The 20,817-nt window shown below is 40.4% G+C and overlaps 1 protein-coding gene across 3 annotated transcripts in view; it reads right to left on the bottom strand.

The window, feature by feature from the left end:
* Positions 1–20,817, bottom strand: part of znf608 (zinc finger protein 608) — a 39,012-nt gene that overhangs the window by 3,866 nt on the left and 14,329 nt on the right. Inside the window, exons 2-8 of one of the 3 annotated variants that reach the window (XM_032578694.1) lie at positions 14,786–15,056; positions 10,136–10,223; positions 5,770–8,191; positions 4,521–4,965; positions 3,318–3,496; positions 2,084–2,186; positions 891–947 (exon numbers count right to left, since the gene is read on the bottom strand). In XM_032578694.1, the coding sequence (XP_032434585.1) occupies positions 891–947; positions 2,084–2,186; positions 3,318–3,496; positions 4,521–4,965; positions 5,770–8,191; positions 10,136–10,223; positions 14,786–15,056 (3,565 nt within the window). Of the gene's footprint in view, positions 1–890; positions 948–2,038; positions 2,187–3,317; positions 3,497–4,520; positions 4,966–5,769; positions 8,192–10,135; positions 10,224–14,785; positions 15,057–20,817 lie in introns of all 3 variants that reach the window. The other 2 variants (XM_032578693.1, XM_032578695.1) reach the window with 2 other exon arrangements.

Below are 20,817 nucleotides of genomic sequence, written 5' to 3' on the forward strand. Positions count from 1 at the left end.
TCCTCATTTTCTCTGGAACTGCAGCAGCTGCTGTGGTAATTACTCTTCTGATTGCGTCTCCCAAGTGTTAGATTTATTTTAATACCAAGATTATTGAAATAGAGTTTGTAATGAAAGAGAGACATTACATTATATTTGGCTGTTATTTTAAACACATACTTCAGAAAAGCCAGTTGAGCTTTTATTAATGGAGATAATTGTAGGGTCTGCAATTAATCGCGTTTTAATCTAAAATATTGACAAAATATACAACGCATATAGTGAAAATATTTTGTTTACAAGATTTTTTTATGTGATGATGCAACTTTGCAGCAAATGCATCCAACCTGGTGAGTTAGGATGTGGAGAAAACGAAGCTAATCTCTTCTATCTCCACCATTTCCAGGTAACTGCAGTCTTTGCAGGATTACATAATCGTCACATTGTGCTCTGAAAACGCCTGGCAGGTTCTCACTGCATTATTTTACACTTTCAAACAAAGCAGCAGAAAACACTGCAGACAGAGGATCATTTACTCAGAAGGTGATTTTCTCCAGAGAGGAAAGTTTAACAGTTAGATTGATTAAGACAGATCTCAACATCATTTACTCTCTGTTTGCATTTAAATAATGAAACTTCTGCTAATTTATTCTGGAAAAGCAGAGCAGTTTCATCCAGCAGAACATCTTAAAATAATCCATTCACATGTTTTATCTTATGGTTTAAACATGAAAATATAAAACTGTGTATTTTGCTTTCTTTAGTTTTGACACTGCAATGTTTTCTTTCTTTTTGTTTTTTTTTTTGACACAGTGGTGAGTAGTTATGTGTGCTGTGTCATCAGTTTTACAGCCTTGTAAACATGGCATGTATTGAACGGAGACGTTTTTCTGGTTCAGTTTCCGCCTGACCTGCTGAGGAATGACCCGACACCTGCTGGCTGGACACCAGCGACCTGGAGCTCAGACCTGCAAAACAGAAAACAGAAAAAAACAAGAAAATCAGAGTTTGAACATCTACCACAAAATGCTTCAACATGAAACATCCTGAAATAAAACTTAGCAGTCCTGTCACAATAAACAATAATCAGTTCATCGCATGATAAATTAAAATGAGCTCAGTCATTTCTACTTTCATGATTGTTTTTCTCTTTCTACCAAAAACTGGACGATGAAATCTTCAGTCCGATGCTTTGGTCTCAACTAGCCCTTTATTGAAAGGAAAATTTTGTTTACAAAAGCTTTATTATTCATCTTATTAATTATTTATGTTGTTTTGTTTATTTATTTGGGATTTTAAAACATCTTCTTGTTCTAGTGTTAAACTATAATTTACAGTTTATTGATCTTTGAGAATGAATGTGTTCTTGCATTATTATACCGTTATCATTATAGTCTCAATACAGCAGTTTTATCGTTCATTGTAATAACTTCTGGGATAATTTATCACCCAGTAAAATTTGTTATTGTGACAAGAATAATTGTGTTTCCATGTTACTCTCACCATTGAGATTTATAATCTAATGGGAAACAGCTAAAATACAAATAACAACCACAAAAACAACCTAAAAATGTTTTAACACATACACATACATTCCACTTAATTGGTGTGTGATTTTTTTTAATTTCTGTTGTAAGTTTTATAACTAAAACAGATCATGATATATATCGTTATCGCCACAGATCTCAATAGATATCAGGATATTAATTTGATTCCAAATCGAACATCTGATAGAGACTAGATGTTTTCACTGCAGAACATTTACAGGTTCTGAGTCTTAATTTCTGTAATGAAACAAAACTGAATTCAATAACAATATTACACAGCAACTTTTAAATGAAAAGACAAGTTTAGCTAAGAAGCTTCTTCATTGAACAGGGTTTGTTCACATTTACATTTTTATGCTTTTTTATTTTAGGAATTAGTAAAAAAAAAAGAAAAAAAGAAGCAGAACTGTGTTTATTTCACTTGTGGATTAATAAAAGATCTTTTTGAATTAGAATTTAATCTACGGCCTTTAAAACATGTGACCAGGTCTGAAGAAGCGGCAGCTCTGTACCTTGGTAGATATCAAATTGCCCGGACATCAGGTTGTAGCTCATACCCAGGTGTGTGTGATGGTGTGTGTGGAGGTGTCGAGCAAACGACAAGTGGTTCCTCTCCCGCTCGATGTCTCTGTCTTCCTCAGGCGAACCCTTCTCACCAGGCTGGGCAGAAAACAGACAAACACTCGACTCGTTCTGGGTTTTCTGACTCACATTGGGTCAAACGTTAAAGTTTCTGAGCTCACAAACAACAATCAGAACCGGAACCGGTTCTAAACCTACAACGATTCGTTGAGTCATGCTGGTAAAGAATCATCATGTTAAGTTATAAATATACAATATTTAAAGCTGCAATATGTAACATTTAAAAATAAATGTTTTTGACATATTTGTTAAAGCTATCACCATTTTGTGACAGTTTGAAAGGAGGAAGATAATCTGTGAAAAAACGGAGCTGTTTTGATCACAGCTCTGTCAGAAACAACCAATCAGAGCCAGGAGCAGGTCTGCACAGAGGAGAAGATGAAGAGAGGAAACGGCATTTCTGCGTAAACAGACACTTCAAAATAAGAGCATTAATACTAATGTCTGACTATTTGAAGAATTTCTAACAGTCGGTAACAAACGTTACAAACACATATGTAGAAATTAATTCAACTGAAAGTTTACAAAACAACCAAGTAATTTAGAATCTGCCCAGAAAAATTCATTTAGGGAAGCTAGCAAAGTTAGCAATAATGACAAAACAAACAGTTAGCTTTGCTATTAGCGCATTAGCCAAAGTGACCACCACTGTTAGCTTACAATCACTGCTTCTGTATTCCTGGTGATTTTTACTTTATGTAACATGTCAGATTGTCAATCCAAGGATATATTTATATAATTTCTGATAAAAACCACAGAATTTTTAAAAAGTGAAATTAATCCAGAAATCTTAATATTAAGCGTGTTTAGAGAACTTTCTACTGGACTTCAGCTGCCCTGGATATTTACAGAGGCTCTTCATGGAAGAAGTGTTTATGTTTGAAATTAAAGATGCTTAGTGCCAGGCATATGTTTAATCATGCCTGGTGTTTATGCAGTAAATGTCAGCCTAATTACTTGAAGTTAGAATTAACTTTTTCAAGAACAGATAAAACATCTGCTTCCTGTCGTGTTTGTCTTTCTTTTTATCCTTCGCTGTGGGGGGTTTCTGTCAGAGTAACCATCAGATCCAACATGTGAAGGAAAAACAAACATCAGAGGAGCGGCGCAGTGTGAGTGTGGCCGTGAAGGAAGCAAGCGTTTTCTCACAGCAGGGGATTTTCCATGGAAATGGTGGCTGGGCTGCTGCAGCAGCTCCACGGAGGAAGAGGAGGAGGAGGACGAAGAGTCACCGATCAGCTTGTTGCTGGCCGGTTCTCCTCTGCCGGGCGGAGTCACCTCCGCCTCCTCCCTGCCTGCCGTCTTTCCATACAGAGGATAGTGGAAACCTGGAGAACGTAACACAAAGCAGGAGCAAATATTCCTGTCACAATAACAAATAGCTGGACGATGAAAATTGTCCCAGAAGTTATTGCAATAAATGATAATATTGTTGTTTTGAAACCATAATGGTAATGGCATAATGATGCAACAATACAAGTAAACTTTAAATTCTAATGAACATTTAACACTGGAACTGGATTAAATAATAAATAATAATAATAATAATAAATAAACAAAACAAAAGTAACAACAAATAAAATAAATTGTGAAGTTCTTCACAAAAATGACTAGTTGAGACCAAAACACCAGACTGAAGACTTTTTGGTAGACAGAGAGAAAAACAATAAATCATGCAAACGGAAATTATTTATATTGTTTTAATTTATTATGTGAATAATTGATTTACTGCTTATTGCAACAGGCCTAGACACACAGAACTGTGGCAAAAGAACAGATCAGTGCTGCATTTTCTATTTGCTGTAGTGTTGAAAGCATCCAAACAAAACCTACAGAAAAATATGCTAAACACTTTGATTTTGGTTGGTACAAAGATTATTTAAATTAATTTAAAAGATTAAAGTCAACAATACTAATGTTAAATAAATCTCGCTACATTAGTGATGTGTAACAGTTTGAATTGTGATTAAAATCAATTCTAATTTAGCCAAAATCTTTACTATTATTATTAAAACTGTTTTTTCCCCCCATTATTTTTAATAGAGGAGCCATGTTGTGCAGAGCTTCAGAAAGAGCAGGAGATTTTAAAGAGACAGAGCCCCAGTTTCGAGGTGTTAATTAAGGAAGTCAGTTTTACAGACTATAAAATGGCACAATATGCCTGGAAACACATAATATTGCCCCTTTAAGCTGTGCATTATTTTTCATCGTTGCCCTCTACTGGCCATTACATAAAATGCAGGTATTTTTCCTTTGGCTTCATGTCGTAGGGAAGAGATGTTACTTTACGTTTCTGCGGTTATGAATATATATTTAGTCTAAATATGCAGGCAGCTGATGTCTGTCTGTTACCTGGGTAGTTGTGGACCAGCGTTGGGGACACTCCCCTGTAGGAGCCCCCGCTGCCCTCACACATCGCCAGGTAGGGAGAGTAGGAGGTGTGCTGGTACTGGATGTAGGGCTGCTGGGGGTTCATGGGAGGAGACACTGCTGCCCTGGTACTGTGAGACTCCTCTGACAGCCCTCCAGTGGGTTCCTGGTCCTGGTCCTCCAGCCCCTCCTGTCGGTCTGAATCCTCCGTGTCAGTGACGGGCGGGAAGTCCTGGAGCCCGTGAGCTCTGGGTTTTTTAGCATCTACGCCACCTGAGGTCATCTTGGCCCCAGCAGGCTCCACGGTAGCGCCCCACTCCTTCCCACTGCCCGCTTCCCCCTCCTCGACATTCTCCCCGTGCTGACTCTGAAGCTCTGAATATTTGCTGAGCGCGAGGCGGTGCGCCCAGGCGGGGCCGTCTGGGGACTAGATTGATGGGGACAAGTGTTGGTGCTGGTTCAGTGTTTCCCCTATAATTCTTTGTTAACAGTGGTGGGTGGCAGCCATTTTTCGGGTCAGCTCGACTTCGGTCCACGTCTCGGTCTTGCTTACATTGCCAGGTGCGAGGGCTAAACTTAGATACCGTTCTATTTAAGCATCAGCAAATTGTCTCTTTAGTGCTTTTAAAGTACAAGCGAAGGGTAATTTATGACTTTCATCTGTTCATTTGACAATTTCTCTCAACGGTGGCCCACCGCTGCTGAATGACTATAGAGGAAACACTGTAGTTGAGTGAACAGAGCCATAGACAGACCATCTATCATTGGCTCTGGATGAGATGTTGATGAAGGATGACGACGTTTCAACAGCAGGCGGCCATTCAGCAGTGAGATGTGAGGCAGAGAGTGGCGTCTCACACATGATTAAGTGAAGAGTTTAGAGCAATTTGGAGGAAAAACGAGCAACCTCTTCAACACGGCTCGGTTAAAGGGATGACACTGGTACCAAAACTGCACAAGCTTTTTGTTCCTTTACAGCTAAAGTTGGAAAAAACACATTTCCTCCAATAAATCTCACTCTAAACGTTAAAAGACATTTGCATTGGAAACAACTGAAGTAGTATATCAGAGTAGAGCTATAGCAGCACAGAAGTCACATGGTCCTTGATATTAGCACCTATTGTACACAATGTGAGGTTAATCTCTTTGTGACACTCAACAGCAGTCAGTAAAGCACACCAACAACACCATCAGCGGCGGCGGCGGGTTATAAACAGAGGGAGAAACTTACACTGGAAAACGAAACATTTGAGTCCAGATCAGTCTGACTGTTTGGATTGTGGAGGGATGAAGAAGAGGAGGAAGAGGAGGGTGACTTGATGTCATCACAGTCTTTCATTGAGACCTGGTGCTGGTCCACTATGCCACTGTGCACCACCTTTACGCCCAGACTCTGCCCCCTTTCTCCCCTTTCACTCATCTCCACATAGGAAAGAACCGGTTTGGCACAGCAACCTTTAGCACCATCGGGGCCTTTACCTAGCAAGACCCCACTGGCTGAAACCCCAACCATATGTTTAACATCCTCAGTGTCCCTCAACCCTTGTCCCCTTTGCTTGGCAGTGAGGGTCTGGTCACAGCATTTGGAAGCCAGTAAAAGTTTCTGGTCCATGTACAGACCTCTGGAGTACTGGCCATAGTACAGGGACTGGGCCAGAGCCGTCTGGGTCTGACTCATCGCCAGCTGGAGCTGAGACTGAGGAGGCCCGTCACCTTTCTTAGGATCTGAGAACTCGTGGGACGAATTTTTGTCATCGTCTTTAATGTCCTCTTTCCTGTCTTTCCCTTTGCTGTCGTGAGGAGAGATTTTATGGAAAGCAACAGCCCCGCTGCTCTGCCTGTCGGGCTGCATGTACCCTTGCAGGTAGTAGGGATCGTAGCCATGGTAGTATGGGGACTGGGGCTCCTTCAAAGCTGTGGGAGGGGTTTTACTAGAGTTAGCATAGTTGCTATTGGAGCTCACCTCGGAGGAAGACGAGGAGCTGGACTTGGACCTGAGTCCATCTGAGCGACACTCAGAAGACCCTCCATCATCTCCGGCATCTGAGATATCGGAGTAGGCAGGGCTGTCGTTCTTACTGCCTCCGTCTGCTGCTAGACTTGAGTCGAGTCTCGACGAACCACCGATAGAAGGACTGGGGGCATTGTCTGTGAAAGTGTAGACCTTATCAGCCTCTGCACGGATGCTGGCCATCCTGCTCTCCTGGCTCTCTGAGAGTCCGTTCATTACATCCTGTTTGCTAAGGTGCTCCTTCAGAAGACTTCCGGATATTTCCTTAATGCCACCTTTAAGTCCAATTCCAACGTCTTCTACTTTGATCACAGTACTATCACCATTGGGAGTTCTGTTTGCTGGTTCTTTATTATGTTTGTCCTTTATCTTCCGTTTTTCCTTTTTCCTGGTCTCTTTGCACGTGACCATTGTGGCTTTGACGAGGTTTGGCTCCACTACGATGCTAAGCTTTGGTTTAATGGGTTTTAAGGAAAGATTTTTACTAGTGAGGCCAATGGCAGCCACCGGGGACGACTGTTGTGGGGGGGCAACATCAGCTGTGCTGGTCGGATATGTCGTGTTGGGTATGGCAATCAGCTTCGGTGGAGCTGGAGCTGGAGCGATTGGACGGTTAGTCCTGGACTTGGAGAGTTTTTCCACCTTCCCATTGGCTTTCTTACCTTTATCAGATGCTCCTCCCTTTTTATCAATCAGTCCTTCTGCTTCCAGTTTCGGCATCTCTACAGACGTGCTTCTGTCTGGGATCATGCAGTTCTCTAAAACCACAGTCATGTTGGAAATGATAGGCAGATTGCTGAGGTCATCAATCAGACCGTCTTTCAGGAGTGAGGTTCTTCTGGTTTTGGAGTTGGCGGATGGACTGTGGTCCGTACTGAGGAGTAACCGTCTGTTCTTAGGTGACCCCACCGTAGTCACCTTGTAGAGAGGAGTGGGTTTCTTGGAGGAGCTGTGAATGTTTGTGCTGTTCTCTGGGGGCTCATACGTCAAGTTGCCGATGTTGTCCTCGCAGTCTGATAGTCGATCCTCACCGTCTCCGTCCTTTGAGTGTCCCAGCTCAGGCTTCCTCTGCTCCTCCGCCTCCAGGTGTGCGTGTGTCTGGTGGTAGCGCAGGCCATTGATGTGCTTGTAGCGTTTAGTGCAGTTTGGATGCGGGCAGTCGATGAGAATGGGCGGGGGAGGAGAGGAAGCGCAGCCTCCTCCTGGATCCATGAAAGATGGGTCCGATTTGCCCAAAGGCGTCGAAGGGGCGCTCCGGGATTTCGCTCGGATCCTCTTCCCATTCCCGTTTTTAATGTCGTCCGAGGAAACAAGACTTAGGTCCAAGTCGGCTGGTGGTTTGTTCTTTCGCTTCCCGGCAGGAATAGAGGAGGTTACGTTGGTGGCTTTAACATCATCGACCGTGAAGAAGGAAGGAGGTGCTCTGCCGTTGCTGTTGATGAGGTTCAGGCTGCCCCTCCGTCCTTTGCTGTGGATGGATCCCGCTACGCCGCCTCCTCGGCTCCGGTGGTGTGGAAGACCTCTGACTTTAGTGGCATGGGACGGCTCTATGCAGGGCCGCTCAGACATGGCCATTCTCATTCTTTTCCCTCGTCCGCGGCTGCCGGGGAATTCTGGATCACTGCAAGGAGACTCACAAAACCTGGAGAGACAGAAAGAAAGCAGATAGGTTGATTAGTTTAGACCCAACACAACAGTCATCCCCAGTGGCTACCGCAGGCCTCACTAGTAGAAACCTTTAAAGCACATTGAACCACAGCTTAGCATCATAGTTGAGCTGAACCTTGTCACACATATACGAACCTTGTATATGACAAGGTTCGTATATGTGTGCAGCATTTCCCCTATGATTGTGTAGAAGGTCGCCTCCTCCACCAACAAGAACCCCCAAATGTCTAGAATCTCTCAAACGGAACATCATCAATCTCCAGTCATTGGTTAATCAAGTGTCACTATGTAGTGGTGTTGTAAAACAGAAATCCCAGAACAATATTGTGATTTAAATAATGCCACAAAAAACACAAGTCTTGTTATGTTCAAAGAGTCAAGTTTTTTGCAGTGCGATCTGCTTCTGGTCAGAATATTAGGAACGACAGCAAAAACACAGTGAAAAGTCTTAAAAAGCAGTCGATGGACATCATTTAATTTACACATTTATTGGAGTTGGGAGGGTTTTATATTGTGTTTGAACTGGAAACCCAAACACAACGTTGGCTGAACATTTTAAAATGATGAGCATTTGGGGTGGAAATGGAGGGCACTTCATATTTTAACCAAGAATGAGCTGAAATCAGATTCCAACTCAAAGTGAACCACTTCACCCTGACGTTAAGCACAAACATAGTTTTTTTCCTGCACAAAGCCTGTTTTTATTTGATAAACATGAAAGAATCTGTAAAATTCACCATTATCTCTGTCTTTGAGTCGTTTCGTATTCACACTGCGTTCCCCTTTTACCTTGAAGTCTTTTGATGCTGTTCGCTGCTGCGCTTCGCATCTTAACGCTGCTTTTCCACACTCCAATACGTGCTGTTATTTATATCAGGAATCTGTCTGCTGATGCTGCGGCTCTGCATCCATAATGACCCTTTAATGCAGTCTTCGCTGCACTTTTTCCCAGAACTGGATGGTGTTAAATAATCCAGAGCACATTCAGTTTAGATTTTTTAAGAAGAAGACATCTCAGGTTTCCTGTGATGTTTGTAAATGCTTTATTTGCACAGTTGCTGCTGAAATATGTGCCAAAACCTCCAGCTATTTATTTGACATTTTAACCATATTTCCTGCTTTCGTGCCTTTATTTAACAGAGTGACGGTGATTCAGAAACACATTTTCTACAGAAGTTTGTCTGATTATAGTTAATCTTTTTCACTTAATTCAGAAAATGAATCAACAAGAAAAAAAGGAGCTTTATTCCATTGAACTACGTTATGAAACTGCATTCGGTCTCCGTCGAGAGACGAGTCAAAATGAAAAAAGCAATTTAGTCTCCACTTTTGGAGATTAAGCTGTAATTGCCATGACAACTATCACTTACATACAGCAGCAATAATTGAAAGGTTTCAGGAGAGCGAGGGAGGCACCGTCACGTTTCCCACTCAGCAGCACTCAGTTTATAAAACGCTTTGGATGCAGAGCTGAGAGTGTTTTTATTAAAGCTCATCACCGAACAGCGGCTGAAACCCTCTGAGACAACTTACACCTTTAATCATCTTTGCAGCAATAAAGAAAAAACAAGTTTCTGTCCTGCGAACTGGAGCAGTGGTCTTCGGTTTAACACCCAGGATCAGGCTGAACTGACACAGTTTAAACTCTTTCATTGTGTTTATCTCCACCAGGAGGATTTCATACGTGTAGAAACAGAGACAACAGGTTTCCGTCTGTCATTTCAGGACAGCATTCCTGCTTACATCTGCATCTGATGCAGCCAGGTGCTGCTAATCAAACGCATTCATTAACTGATTGTAATCAGCAGCCATGTTTCCATCCAATTGTTGTGTGAACTTTTAAAATGTCACAAAAAAGAACGAAAAGAGGAAATGCAAATTAGTCGTTTCCATAGTAGAAGACGGGGTGAATGTTTACCTCGGAGGAGCCCAGTCGTGTTTGGTGCAGTCCAGCAGAGTTCCCACGTAGGTTCTCTTCCTCCAGGTAACGTTCACCACCAGCACACCTGAATCGGACCACACAGAACCAGAACCTTCAGGTTAGAAATGCTGCAATGTTAAAATTAATTTTAAAAAGGCTGATCCTGGACCAGATACTTTAACCTCTGGTTCCAAAACCAGATTACTAATCCCAAATTAGCTGCCTTACAGTCCATGACTGTTCTATTGAAGGTCTCTCTGCAGAGGGAGAAACCAAACATCAGTGTGAATGCAAAATGAAATATTCCTCATTTATTTATAGGAACTGCAGAACAAACATTTGTCTCTCCTTTCTTATAAAATAATGTCCAGACGGCGTCCATTACATATTATTCTATTAAACTCACTAAAGTTCATTTGCTGTCTGACTCTTCCAGTTTCCTTCTGTAATTAAGGCAACCCTTCATGTATCATAGCACATTATTCCAGATGCAACTTTGATGTTTTTCCAGCGCTAACGGTGGGACAGCGAACCAACAATCCTGACAGGAACAGACACCACATCAGATTAATACAGCTCTAAGTACCAGGAAGTACAGAAAAATAAAAAATACGCTGCGGTGCTTCACAGGATCCAGTGATGGATGTTATTCAGTCAGGCAGGTGTTCAGACAGATTATTCCACCGAATATCGAGAGGCAAGATCCTCGTTCTATGGCCTGCAGGATTTCTGTTCTTAGCTCTCGCTTGTTTCTGATGAAGAATGACGATGATGAGAGGAAGAAGGCCGGAAACAGAAACAACAAACCAACGGAGCTGAGAGGCGAGGAAGAGGAGATGAAATGGAGATGAAGAGAAGATGAAGAGGAAGCTGAGAGGATTTAAACCGGATGATGGTGAAGAGTAGCTCAGATTTCTGGTTCCTGGAAGGTTTCAACATGGAGATGGACGAACGGACGTCTGTCCGACCGCCCGCCCGCCCACTGTGTTCTCTCTGTGTTTACAAAGACATAATTGTGTTTATCTTCATGTTTATGACTTCTCTCTCACGCTCTGTTCTTCTTTCTCTCTCGGTTCTGATTCATAAATCTCAGTCGATGTCGAACTGGAGTGTGAGCCTCATCATTTGGTCTCTCGGTCAACAGCAACCAGAACTGCCCTGAAGATCCGATTTCCTGCTCATTAGCTCTTCCAGCAGTGAGACGGTGAAGTGGCAGTTTAACCGTCTGTCACACTGAAGACGCTCCTCAGTTAGAAATGTGGCTTCCCCAGAACGAAACACCTGATGACTCTATGAAAAGTGTCTTCTACAGCTAAAAAGAAAATAAAAATAAATTGTGTGTTAGCATCTTTCAAGCCAGAGAAGGTTTCCCTCGTCACTCTGACAAGCTGAAGCTTCATCAGGTCTGAAAGTGACACAGTTTCTATTTTTACTCTCTTACTGGGAAGAAACCAAAACACTGGATGTCAACATCAGGGCGTCTAAAGAGCAGATCCACAACTCTAAACACTTCATGGTCTGTTTCCTGTTTTTATTTCTTTACAGCCTTTATTATTTTGGAAGTAAAGATTCTAGAACCCCTTCAGTTATGAACGATGTGCAGCAGGAGTTCATTTATAACAAAACAATATTTAGGAAATTTCTGAGCTCCGAAAGTCAAAAAGAGAAAAAAACATTTGAGATTAATCTCTTAAATTTTCAAGAAAAAACTTTAACATTTTTCAACAGTTTTAAACTAAATATTTCATAAGAAATCTAATGAAATATTCAAATATGTAGCTAGCTCTGAGCTATCTATATATGTAGCTAGCTCTGAGCTATCTATATATGTAGCTAGCCCAGAGCTAACTAAATATTTAGGTCAGAGCTAAAAGTTTTGTTTGTAAATTAAGTTTCGCCTCGAATTAAAAGCTTTGCTTCAATCTAAATATTTAGCATGTTAACTACACAGTTAGCTACCTAACCAAATATTTTATTAGCAAGCTAAATACTTAATATTTAGCTAGCTCTGAGCTAACTAGCTTTGTAGCCAACCCAGAGTTAACTAAATATTTATCGGACTCAGAACTAATTGTTTAGTTTATAAACTAAGTTGTTAAAATTGTTACTTCAAGCTAAATATTTACCTTGCTAATGATTTTTCCATTTATTTCTCGGAGGTCAAATCAGATTCTAGCTGACTGAGTCTCCAGCATCCAGACAGACAGTCTGAGGTTGAAGCCAATTCCTGTTTGATTAAAGATCCTCAGTCTGAACTCCTGCAGAGAGGAGGAAGAAGAGCAGCTCTTCATCTCCTTTCTGTCTGTCCAATTAGTATTCAGTTTAATTAACATGCAACCTGCATCCCCCCTCCCAGTCGTATCTATCCCTCCACCACCAAACAATTATCCTGGAGCTGCAGGCAGAGAATCTGTCCCTCCGTCCAACAACAGCATGAATGAAAAAAAAACTTTTCCTTCAGTTTTTTTATTTTAAATGATCCAACTTTCCTGCCATCTTTTATAAACACAATATATAAATACAAATATAAATACAATATATTGTATTTATTTGTTCAAACTGGTGGTGAGACTTGAATAAATTTTTTTGATCAACTTAACTGTGATTAATCATCACATTTTAAAATTATAATCATGTGTCAACCACATACAGTAAGCAACATCTTCAGTTCAAAAATCATTTTTGCTGCTAAATTGTTGAATAAATAAACATGTTAGCTCAACAGTAAATATATTTATTGTTTATAATCTGATATTCAAACATTAGATTGGAGGGAAATGTTAGAAATTCAGCTTTCCAGTGTTTTATAAACTTCTTTAGACATGTGGACACTAACATTAGCATTAGCATCTGTGCTGCTGCTACATGTTAGCACTGAGATGCTATTTTAGGTTTGAGTAACTTCACTGATTGGCTAACTTGGTTTAGCACAACTTGAACACTACAATAGTGTTTTCTAGCGTCCAATCAGATCCATTCAGAAGCAGAGATTGACCCCCTGCAGACCCAAAAGAAGCGGCTTGCTGTCTTACTGTCATCAGAGGCTATGCTAACTAGCCGTAGCATTTACAACAGGCTCTGCTAACTGTAGCATGGCAGAGACGGAGCGTAAATAACAACATTAAGCCCCGCCCCCTGGCTCTGATTGGTTGTTTCAAGTTAGCAATAGAAGGCAGAGTCATCAACTTTTTCACAAATATTGTGTCTCATATTCTGTCATGACATGGTGACAGTTTTCAACAAATACCTAGAACATATATTTTATAAAATACTGCAGCTCTAATATAATCTAAAACTTTTCCCTAAAAAACAGTTTTTAATGAATAAAGTTAAATAAATGACTTGGATGATTAAAGAGTTTTTATTTCTCACCCAATGATTGCTTCTCACCGTTTCTATTTGTCTGATTGATCCACATTTAGGAACTTCAGTTGTCATTTTTCTGTTTAAGAAATATTAGCTTGATTATTGATGCTTAATCTGAGTTAACTACCTAAATTTTGAGCCTTTTTTCACTCCATAAAACTTAATCTAAGTGCCTTTTTGACCCTGGTTGAAGACAGGAGACATATCTTCCTCTCTGTCCCTTTTTATTTCTGTTTCTGTTTTGCCTCTTCCGCGTTAATTAACGCTGGGCTGGGATTCAAACGCTTCTCCCCACTAAAACCAGCAGCCAGCATCAGAGGCCCGGCGGCTGGCAGAGCGAGACGAGGCGGAGATTTATTCATTACGCCTCCGTGGAGAGGCGCGGCGTCCTCGTTAACGGGAAATCAAAGCGCCCGGCGCCCGGATCAGCCGGTGAATCATCTGCCCATCTGATCCGCAGCCCAGCAGTCCCACGGTACCGTTTTGCACCGTTGGACTGGATCTGGTTCTGCTTTTCTTCTCCATTTGAACCGAAAGGCCTCTCTGGAGGATTCCCGCTCCACACTGAGACAGATTTGGGTTATTTTTCCAGGTTTTTTTAAAAGTGCAAATAAACTGAAAAACCTGGAACAGAAACAGGCATCATGTTTTCTTCTTGGAGCATTTTAAACCCCCACAAACACACTCTTCAATTCATTAATTCATTAATGAAGCGAGTCTCTGAAAGAGCAAAAATAATGTTTAAATATTCCGTTTTTTAAAATGGTAAAGAAAAAAAACTGTCACTGATTATATTTTTTATTTTTTGATTGAGGAATCAGAATATTTTCTGATTTCCTGAGAAAATCACCAAAAATATAGAAAAATCAAAGAATCCAGATCAGAAAGGTTAAAAAAAGGAAAATGCTGAGTCAGCGGTTACCATGGAGATTCCCTCCATTATGGCAGTGTTGCCAGATTGGGCGGGTTTCTGCTTAGTAAAGTTTAGTAAAGTTTCCCAGACATCTCTGTTGCAAATGACCTTAAATTAAAATCACAAATATTGACTTTTACTAAAGTCTGAATCGTTTGATTGACTTTGGTGCCGGATTCGGCAGGTTCTGCTTTCTGCTTTTGAAGACGCAGGACTGAATGAAAAGGTTTGGGCTGGTTGTTAAAATATTAATATACTTTGAAATATAGAATCTGTTGAACATGACATTATTTATGATTATTAATCGGTTAATCGCGTGTCCATGTTGCTTCCAGCCATAGATGTAAAGTTTCCAGAACATTCCTGACCTTCTTCCGTCTCGTGCCAGACGATTCCCTCCAGGTTGACGCTGGTTCCGGGCTGACAGGGCCCCAAGGAGGCCGGGTCCCCGTCCGCCGGGCCCGGAGCGCCTCCGTCCTGCGTGTTGGTGCCGACGGACCGCGTCCGGACCGTTAGAGGCTTGGGGTTGGAAGTGGGCAGGGCCGGAGAAGAGAACGAGGGGACCGAGGGCAGGGAGGATCCGGGGGCCCCGGGGTGGCCTGGAGCCGGGGGGGCTGGGACTGTGAACATGGGGTCCATCTGAAATAAAAAAAAACGCTTTCATTAGATTCATAACGAAGGTTTCTGATCATTTAAATGGGATTTTTCTTCATTTGTACAGTACGGAAGAGGATTAGGGCCACTGAAAAAAAAAAGAATTCTGACTTTTTTCTCAAAATTCTCAATTTAATTTCAGAATTTGACTTGTAACCTGAAACGACTGACTTTTTTCTTGAACTTCTGACTTTTTCCCAAAATTGTTGATTTAATTTCCAAATTCAGATTTTTTTTAATTCTAACTTTAATTTCAAAATTTTCACTTTAATTTCAGAATTTGACATTTTTCTCAAACTTATGACTTTTTCCACACAATTCTGACTTTAATTTCAGAATTCAGGCTTTTTTTCTTCTTCTTCTTTTAAAATTTTGACTTTAATCTTCTGAGAACAAAGTCAGATCTCTTTTAAAGTGTCCCTAATCCTTTTCCGTAGAACAGAACATATTTTAAAAGACATATTTTCATTAACTTTATATTCCTGATCTTTTTCTCCTTTCTCTGTCAGTCATGAGTGGAGGAATCCTGACAAAGCAAACTTTTCTCTGGTCTCATGCAAACAGGAGGATTAAATTTATCTGAACATTTTAAAAGAAGTGACTTGAGTCACTGAGCAAAAATAATGAAGGTGAGAATAAAGTTCATCAGCTTTATTATAAAGAAAAAAGGAATAAGTTGCTGTTAACTCAAGGACACTGTTCTATAAACTGCAAAGTATTAAATGAATGAAAGATTTTTTATATCCTTTAATAAGAAAAATTATATATATAAATATACAGTATATACGTACTGTATATAAAAATACAAACTAGAAAACCACTCTATTAATCCAATTATTAAAGTTTGTTGTAACAGAAAGTTCCTCTCGAGTTTAAATCATAATATTTGGTGTTTTATTTTGAGATATTTCTATTTTTATAGACTGTCTAGTCGCGACTGAAGCTTAATAAAACCCCGAACAACGTTTTCAGCCTTTCAAACAGTCATAACTATCATTATCACCATGGCAACATGTAATGAAATCCTCGTCACCGGCGGCTTCCAGCGCTCAGGTCTTATCACCAGCACTTATTATGAGAACAATTACAACCGCTGCAGGGAATAAGTCTGCTGAGAGAGCAGCGGCGGCGTCTTCTCACCATCATCACGACTTAATAAAGATTACAAGCCTGACAGAAATCTCGCTGCATTTGTTCTTGAGTGATTTAAAGACCCATGAAGGAAGCCTTCGTCACAAATCAGGTCCGGCGCTCAGAGCTGCTCCGAGGTTTCCCAGAAAAAGAAGTCGAGTCTCTGTTGTGTCATTATGAGGATCAATCAGTGGCTCACACGTCTCCTTACATCTGACAAGAGGAAATCTCTCATTTCCTCAGCAGGAAAAACAAAAGACTTCAGATTACTTTTTGTTTCAACAGCAACAAAGATTTTCTTCATAATGATTTAACCATTAAAGTCCGTCATAATGATGCAACATTACACGGTTCTGTAACATATATTAATCTGAAAGGAAAAACTTTTCACCCAAAACTCTTCTGGATTCTCTGACAAACAGATTAAACATACATCTGTCTACTTTGATCGGATTAATCGATGATTAAAATAATCAACTCATTTAGTAATCAACTAATTGCTAACTGGAGACGCAACACATTGAGAGCAATAAATAAACCAAAACTACACAATAAATATCACATGTTGATGTTAGAAGTTTTTTTTTACTACAAATGATCAACTAGAGGAATGCTATATTCTTCTTTTTAGACAATAAGGTGCTTATTTTCTTATTTAAAAAATAATTTAATTATTTGTTTATTTGCGTCTTTTAATGTCTAATATTGTACAAAAAGTCTTAAGGGACTACAACTGAGTACATTTTCAATATGTTTGAAGAGAAAACATATGTTTTACATTTTATTTTGCAGCCATAAAAATCATTTTCGCAATTTGCCAAAAAAAAAAATTAAATCTTCATATACTTGAGTGTCTTTTTAATTTAAAATGTAAAACCAGAGGCAAAGCTGTGAAAACATCTCTGGTTTCCTGCAGCTTTATCAGCTGGTTTAATACAAGAAACAACTGATTTGGACTTTATCATTTTTCCTCAGTATCAGTGATGTTTACTTTTGGCTTAACTTTGAAAAATAATTGTTTTAGCTGCACGAATCAATGCTTCGAAAGCCATCATTAAGAGCTTTTAATCCAGGGATATTGAGAAGCTGCGTGCTGCTCTAAATTTATGTAAAATCCTTCCCAGGCTCTGCAAATTTACAATTCTAAACAGCAATAAAACAAAAGGTATTAATTCCTCTGTGATTCTTGAAACAACCTGTTCACTCCCACACAGCTGCTGACAAACACCTCCAAAGACGTCTTCCACAAATTCACAGAGCAAATTAACAACAAAAACAAAACTCTGGATCCCCGGCGGTTTTTGAAGCTTTGCTTTCTGCAAACACGCTGAACAAAACGGCAGGAGTGATCGGCTGAAACAGCCACACAGAAAACTGACGATAGAAACACAAACCTGCTCCTGGGAGAGAAAAACAAAACGCCAAATTCAACACGTTTCTAATTTTAAAGAGCAGAAATACTATAAAATAGGTGGTAATGTGCAACAAAGTGTGTTTCTTCATAATCACTACAAAATCAGTTATTATCCTTTTTCTCTACTAACGAATGTATGGAGCGCTGAAACTGCCAAAATTAAAGACTCTAAATGTACAAATGAATAATAAACAAAGGTAACCAGAGTAATTTTTTTTTTTTTCACATTATGATTTTATTTGTTAAGGAAAAATAAGCTATCCAAACCAACCTGACCCTCTGGCCCTTGTTGGGCCCCGCTATGGTTTGATTGATTTTACTTAAATTGGACATTAACGAACGTACAATGTTGTCACAAATAAACCAGATTTAGCACAATTCTAATTTGCATCCATAGTTCCATAAACAGACAAGACACAAACAGTCATAAATTTTACTAAATAAATAAATACAGCATTAATATATACAGCATACATACATTTATATCTGTATATATATATATAGTCAACAAAAACCTTTGTAAGAGGTTCATAACAAAACACTAATGTTTTTTAAATGTTTACAAAACTATGTCTGCCATAAAAATAATAACTAACATATGAAATTCCTCAAAGGTTCAATGATCACAAGCCAAACATTAAGCTTCTCCTTAAAGTAGAGCTCCCTCTACTGGTAACAGGCAGAACTGAACTCCAGTCCGTTTGCCTACAAAGTCCAGTTCACTTGGGGAAGTGTGAATGTGAAATTGAACTGTGGTCCGTCTACAAACCTCAGTCTCGGTTTGATTGAAGTGAACTGTGGCGCGGACAGCAGACCGCTCCGAAAGGCATTCTGGGTAAATACAACCAAAACTAACATGCTAGCCTAGCGCTAGCAAGAGAAATGGCTGATGGTCTTTTAGTCAAAGACAAAAGAGAAATCCTACAACCATTAAAATCTGACGGCACTCCAGTTTTGTTTAGATTTGGTGAAGTAGGAAGTTGCGCTCAGTGTCGTTTCCTGTAGTGGTTCTTGGTGCAGCGCCCCCACAGGGGAGGAGGAGAACAGGTTGCTCAACTAGTTTGGAAACCAAGTCTACCAGACTAGGATGTTTTCACACCTGATAGTCTGGTGGACTTGGTCGGATTGGGGACCAAAATTGCAACATGTTTCACATTTTCAGCTGGTGCAGTTCACTTTCACGCCACACTGTGTCTAACAATCCAAATCCTTTGAAAAACCTGTTCCAATCCTCGCCTGCGGGGGCGCTGCACCAAGAACCACTGGAGGACACAACATGAAAACCTCAGAAGAGTCCACTTGGCATTCACATATGAATTTGAACTGAACCAGAGTCAGCCGAACCATACTGAGGTTTGTAGGCGGACCTGGAAATTATAGCAACAGTTCTCTTCCTATCAACCTCGGCTGATATCTTTGTTTGTTTTATGACAGCAGCGAAGGAGGCGGCAGCGTGGATCTAAACTTCTGACTTCAAAGAAAAAAATATTGCTGTCATAATTCTGGATTTTAGCAAATGATAAGTGGATAATCTTCTTCTGATGAATCCATTAAATTCTACTCATGTTGACACCATCAGGTTGTTTGTGTTCTTCTCCAGGATTGCGCTGAAAGTGATGCTGTGTGAAGGTTTATATCCCTGCTGATGCTTTCAGCTTTGCAGACATTGATTTTATTTTTTCCCCTTTCATGACTTTCTAACATCTTGTGTTATAAACTCGTTGGCATTTCTGCACAACAAAAAGACAAAGAGAAACCCAACTCCCAACTAAACCACGCAGGAGCGCCAGGTACACAAAGACCCAAACAAATATAAAAGATGCATAAACCCTGAAGCTGTGCACAAGCACACAGCCGTCTTCTTCATTTTGCCTGAAATCAATATCGACCCTCCTCTTCCTCACCGAATCCATTCAGACAGTAAAATGTGTTAATTTATAATGTTATAAGTGCTATTCTCCTCCAAAGCTCCCCTAAAGCTGAATTTGCTTTCAGTTGTTTGATGAAAGCAAACAAATGGATAACATTTATTTTAAACCAGGTAAGTCAAAGTGTAGCCTGTTAGTGACATGTTCCCACACCGACCACAGGGTGGCGGTAATGTTCCACGTTTAACAGAGAACCTGCAAAACAATCCAAAAACAAACATTTTAACAAACCGCCTGTCTCAAACTGCCATCATAATTTCATTATTAAAGAATTTATTTTTATGGCCTTCCTGTAATAATAACGATATCACATTCATATGTTTATCAAAAGTGCCTGTGTGTGCCTCAGGGTTATTCCAGTCTACCTCTGGTTTGTCCTGCAGGTTTCAGCTCCAAGCTACCAGGCTTCTGCTGAACTTACTAACATGCTGAAAAGGTCATTCAAACCTCTGATTTGTAGCATTGCTGCGATTTAATCGGCATTCAAATGCGACTCCAGAATTTGGTCACGACTCCCTCGTTTCCAGTAATGGTGAGAATCACCATGGCAACCATAGACTCAGCATTTTCTTTTTCTTGTGCCCTTACATGAGTTTTCTGTCTGTATTTTAAGGGATTATTCCCACCTGTTCAGTCCAGTTTGTTTGAGGAGGAATGCTAATCGTACCAACAAAGCTAACTCTGGTCCTCCTACCAGCCTCGGTCTCGGTTCGGTTCGGTTGAAGTGTTCTTCAAAGCTCTCCAAGAGAAGCTGTTTGAATGCACATGTGAACGCCAAACGGACCAGAGTCCGCTCCAAATACAGGAAGTGGACTACAGCGCAGGGCATTCTGGGTAAATACAACCAAAACAAACGCGTTAGCGGGAGAAATGACTCGGTTAGCTGCTCTAATCTGAAAACAACAGGAAGTGGTCGTAGTTTCTGTGATTTATTTCCTTCACGGCTTGATCTATAAGTACAGTTTAAAGGGCATCAATTTTATAAAAAGGTGAATTCATCATCCTTTCATAAACTCATCTTCACCGTTTAAAGTGTGATTCTCCAGTTGAAGGCGGAGGTGGGAAAAATCTGCTGCAGTTGGAGCGAAGCGGCTCCTCTGGCGCTCCGTGTCGAGGTTGAATAACAAAGAGCCGTCCTAACGGGCGAGCGGAGCCGGTTTTACCCAAATTAATCAGGAGAGGGAGGCTGAGCGGCGGGCGTCGGGGGAGCCAGCTGAGTTTTCCATTAATTCTGCCTCTAAAATCTATAATTAAACAAAGACACACTGTTTCC

Source organism: Xiphophorus hellerii, chromosome 12 (assembly GCF_003331165.1).
Source record: "Xiphophorus hellerii strain 12219 chromosome 12, Xiphophorus_hellerii-4.1, whole genome shotgun sequence".
Classification (NCBI taxonomy): domain Eukaryota; kingdom Metazoa; phylum Chordata; class Actinopteri; order Cyprinodontiformes; family Poeciliidae; genus Xiphophorus; species Xiphophorus hellerii.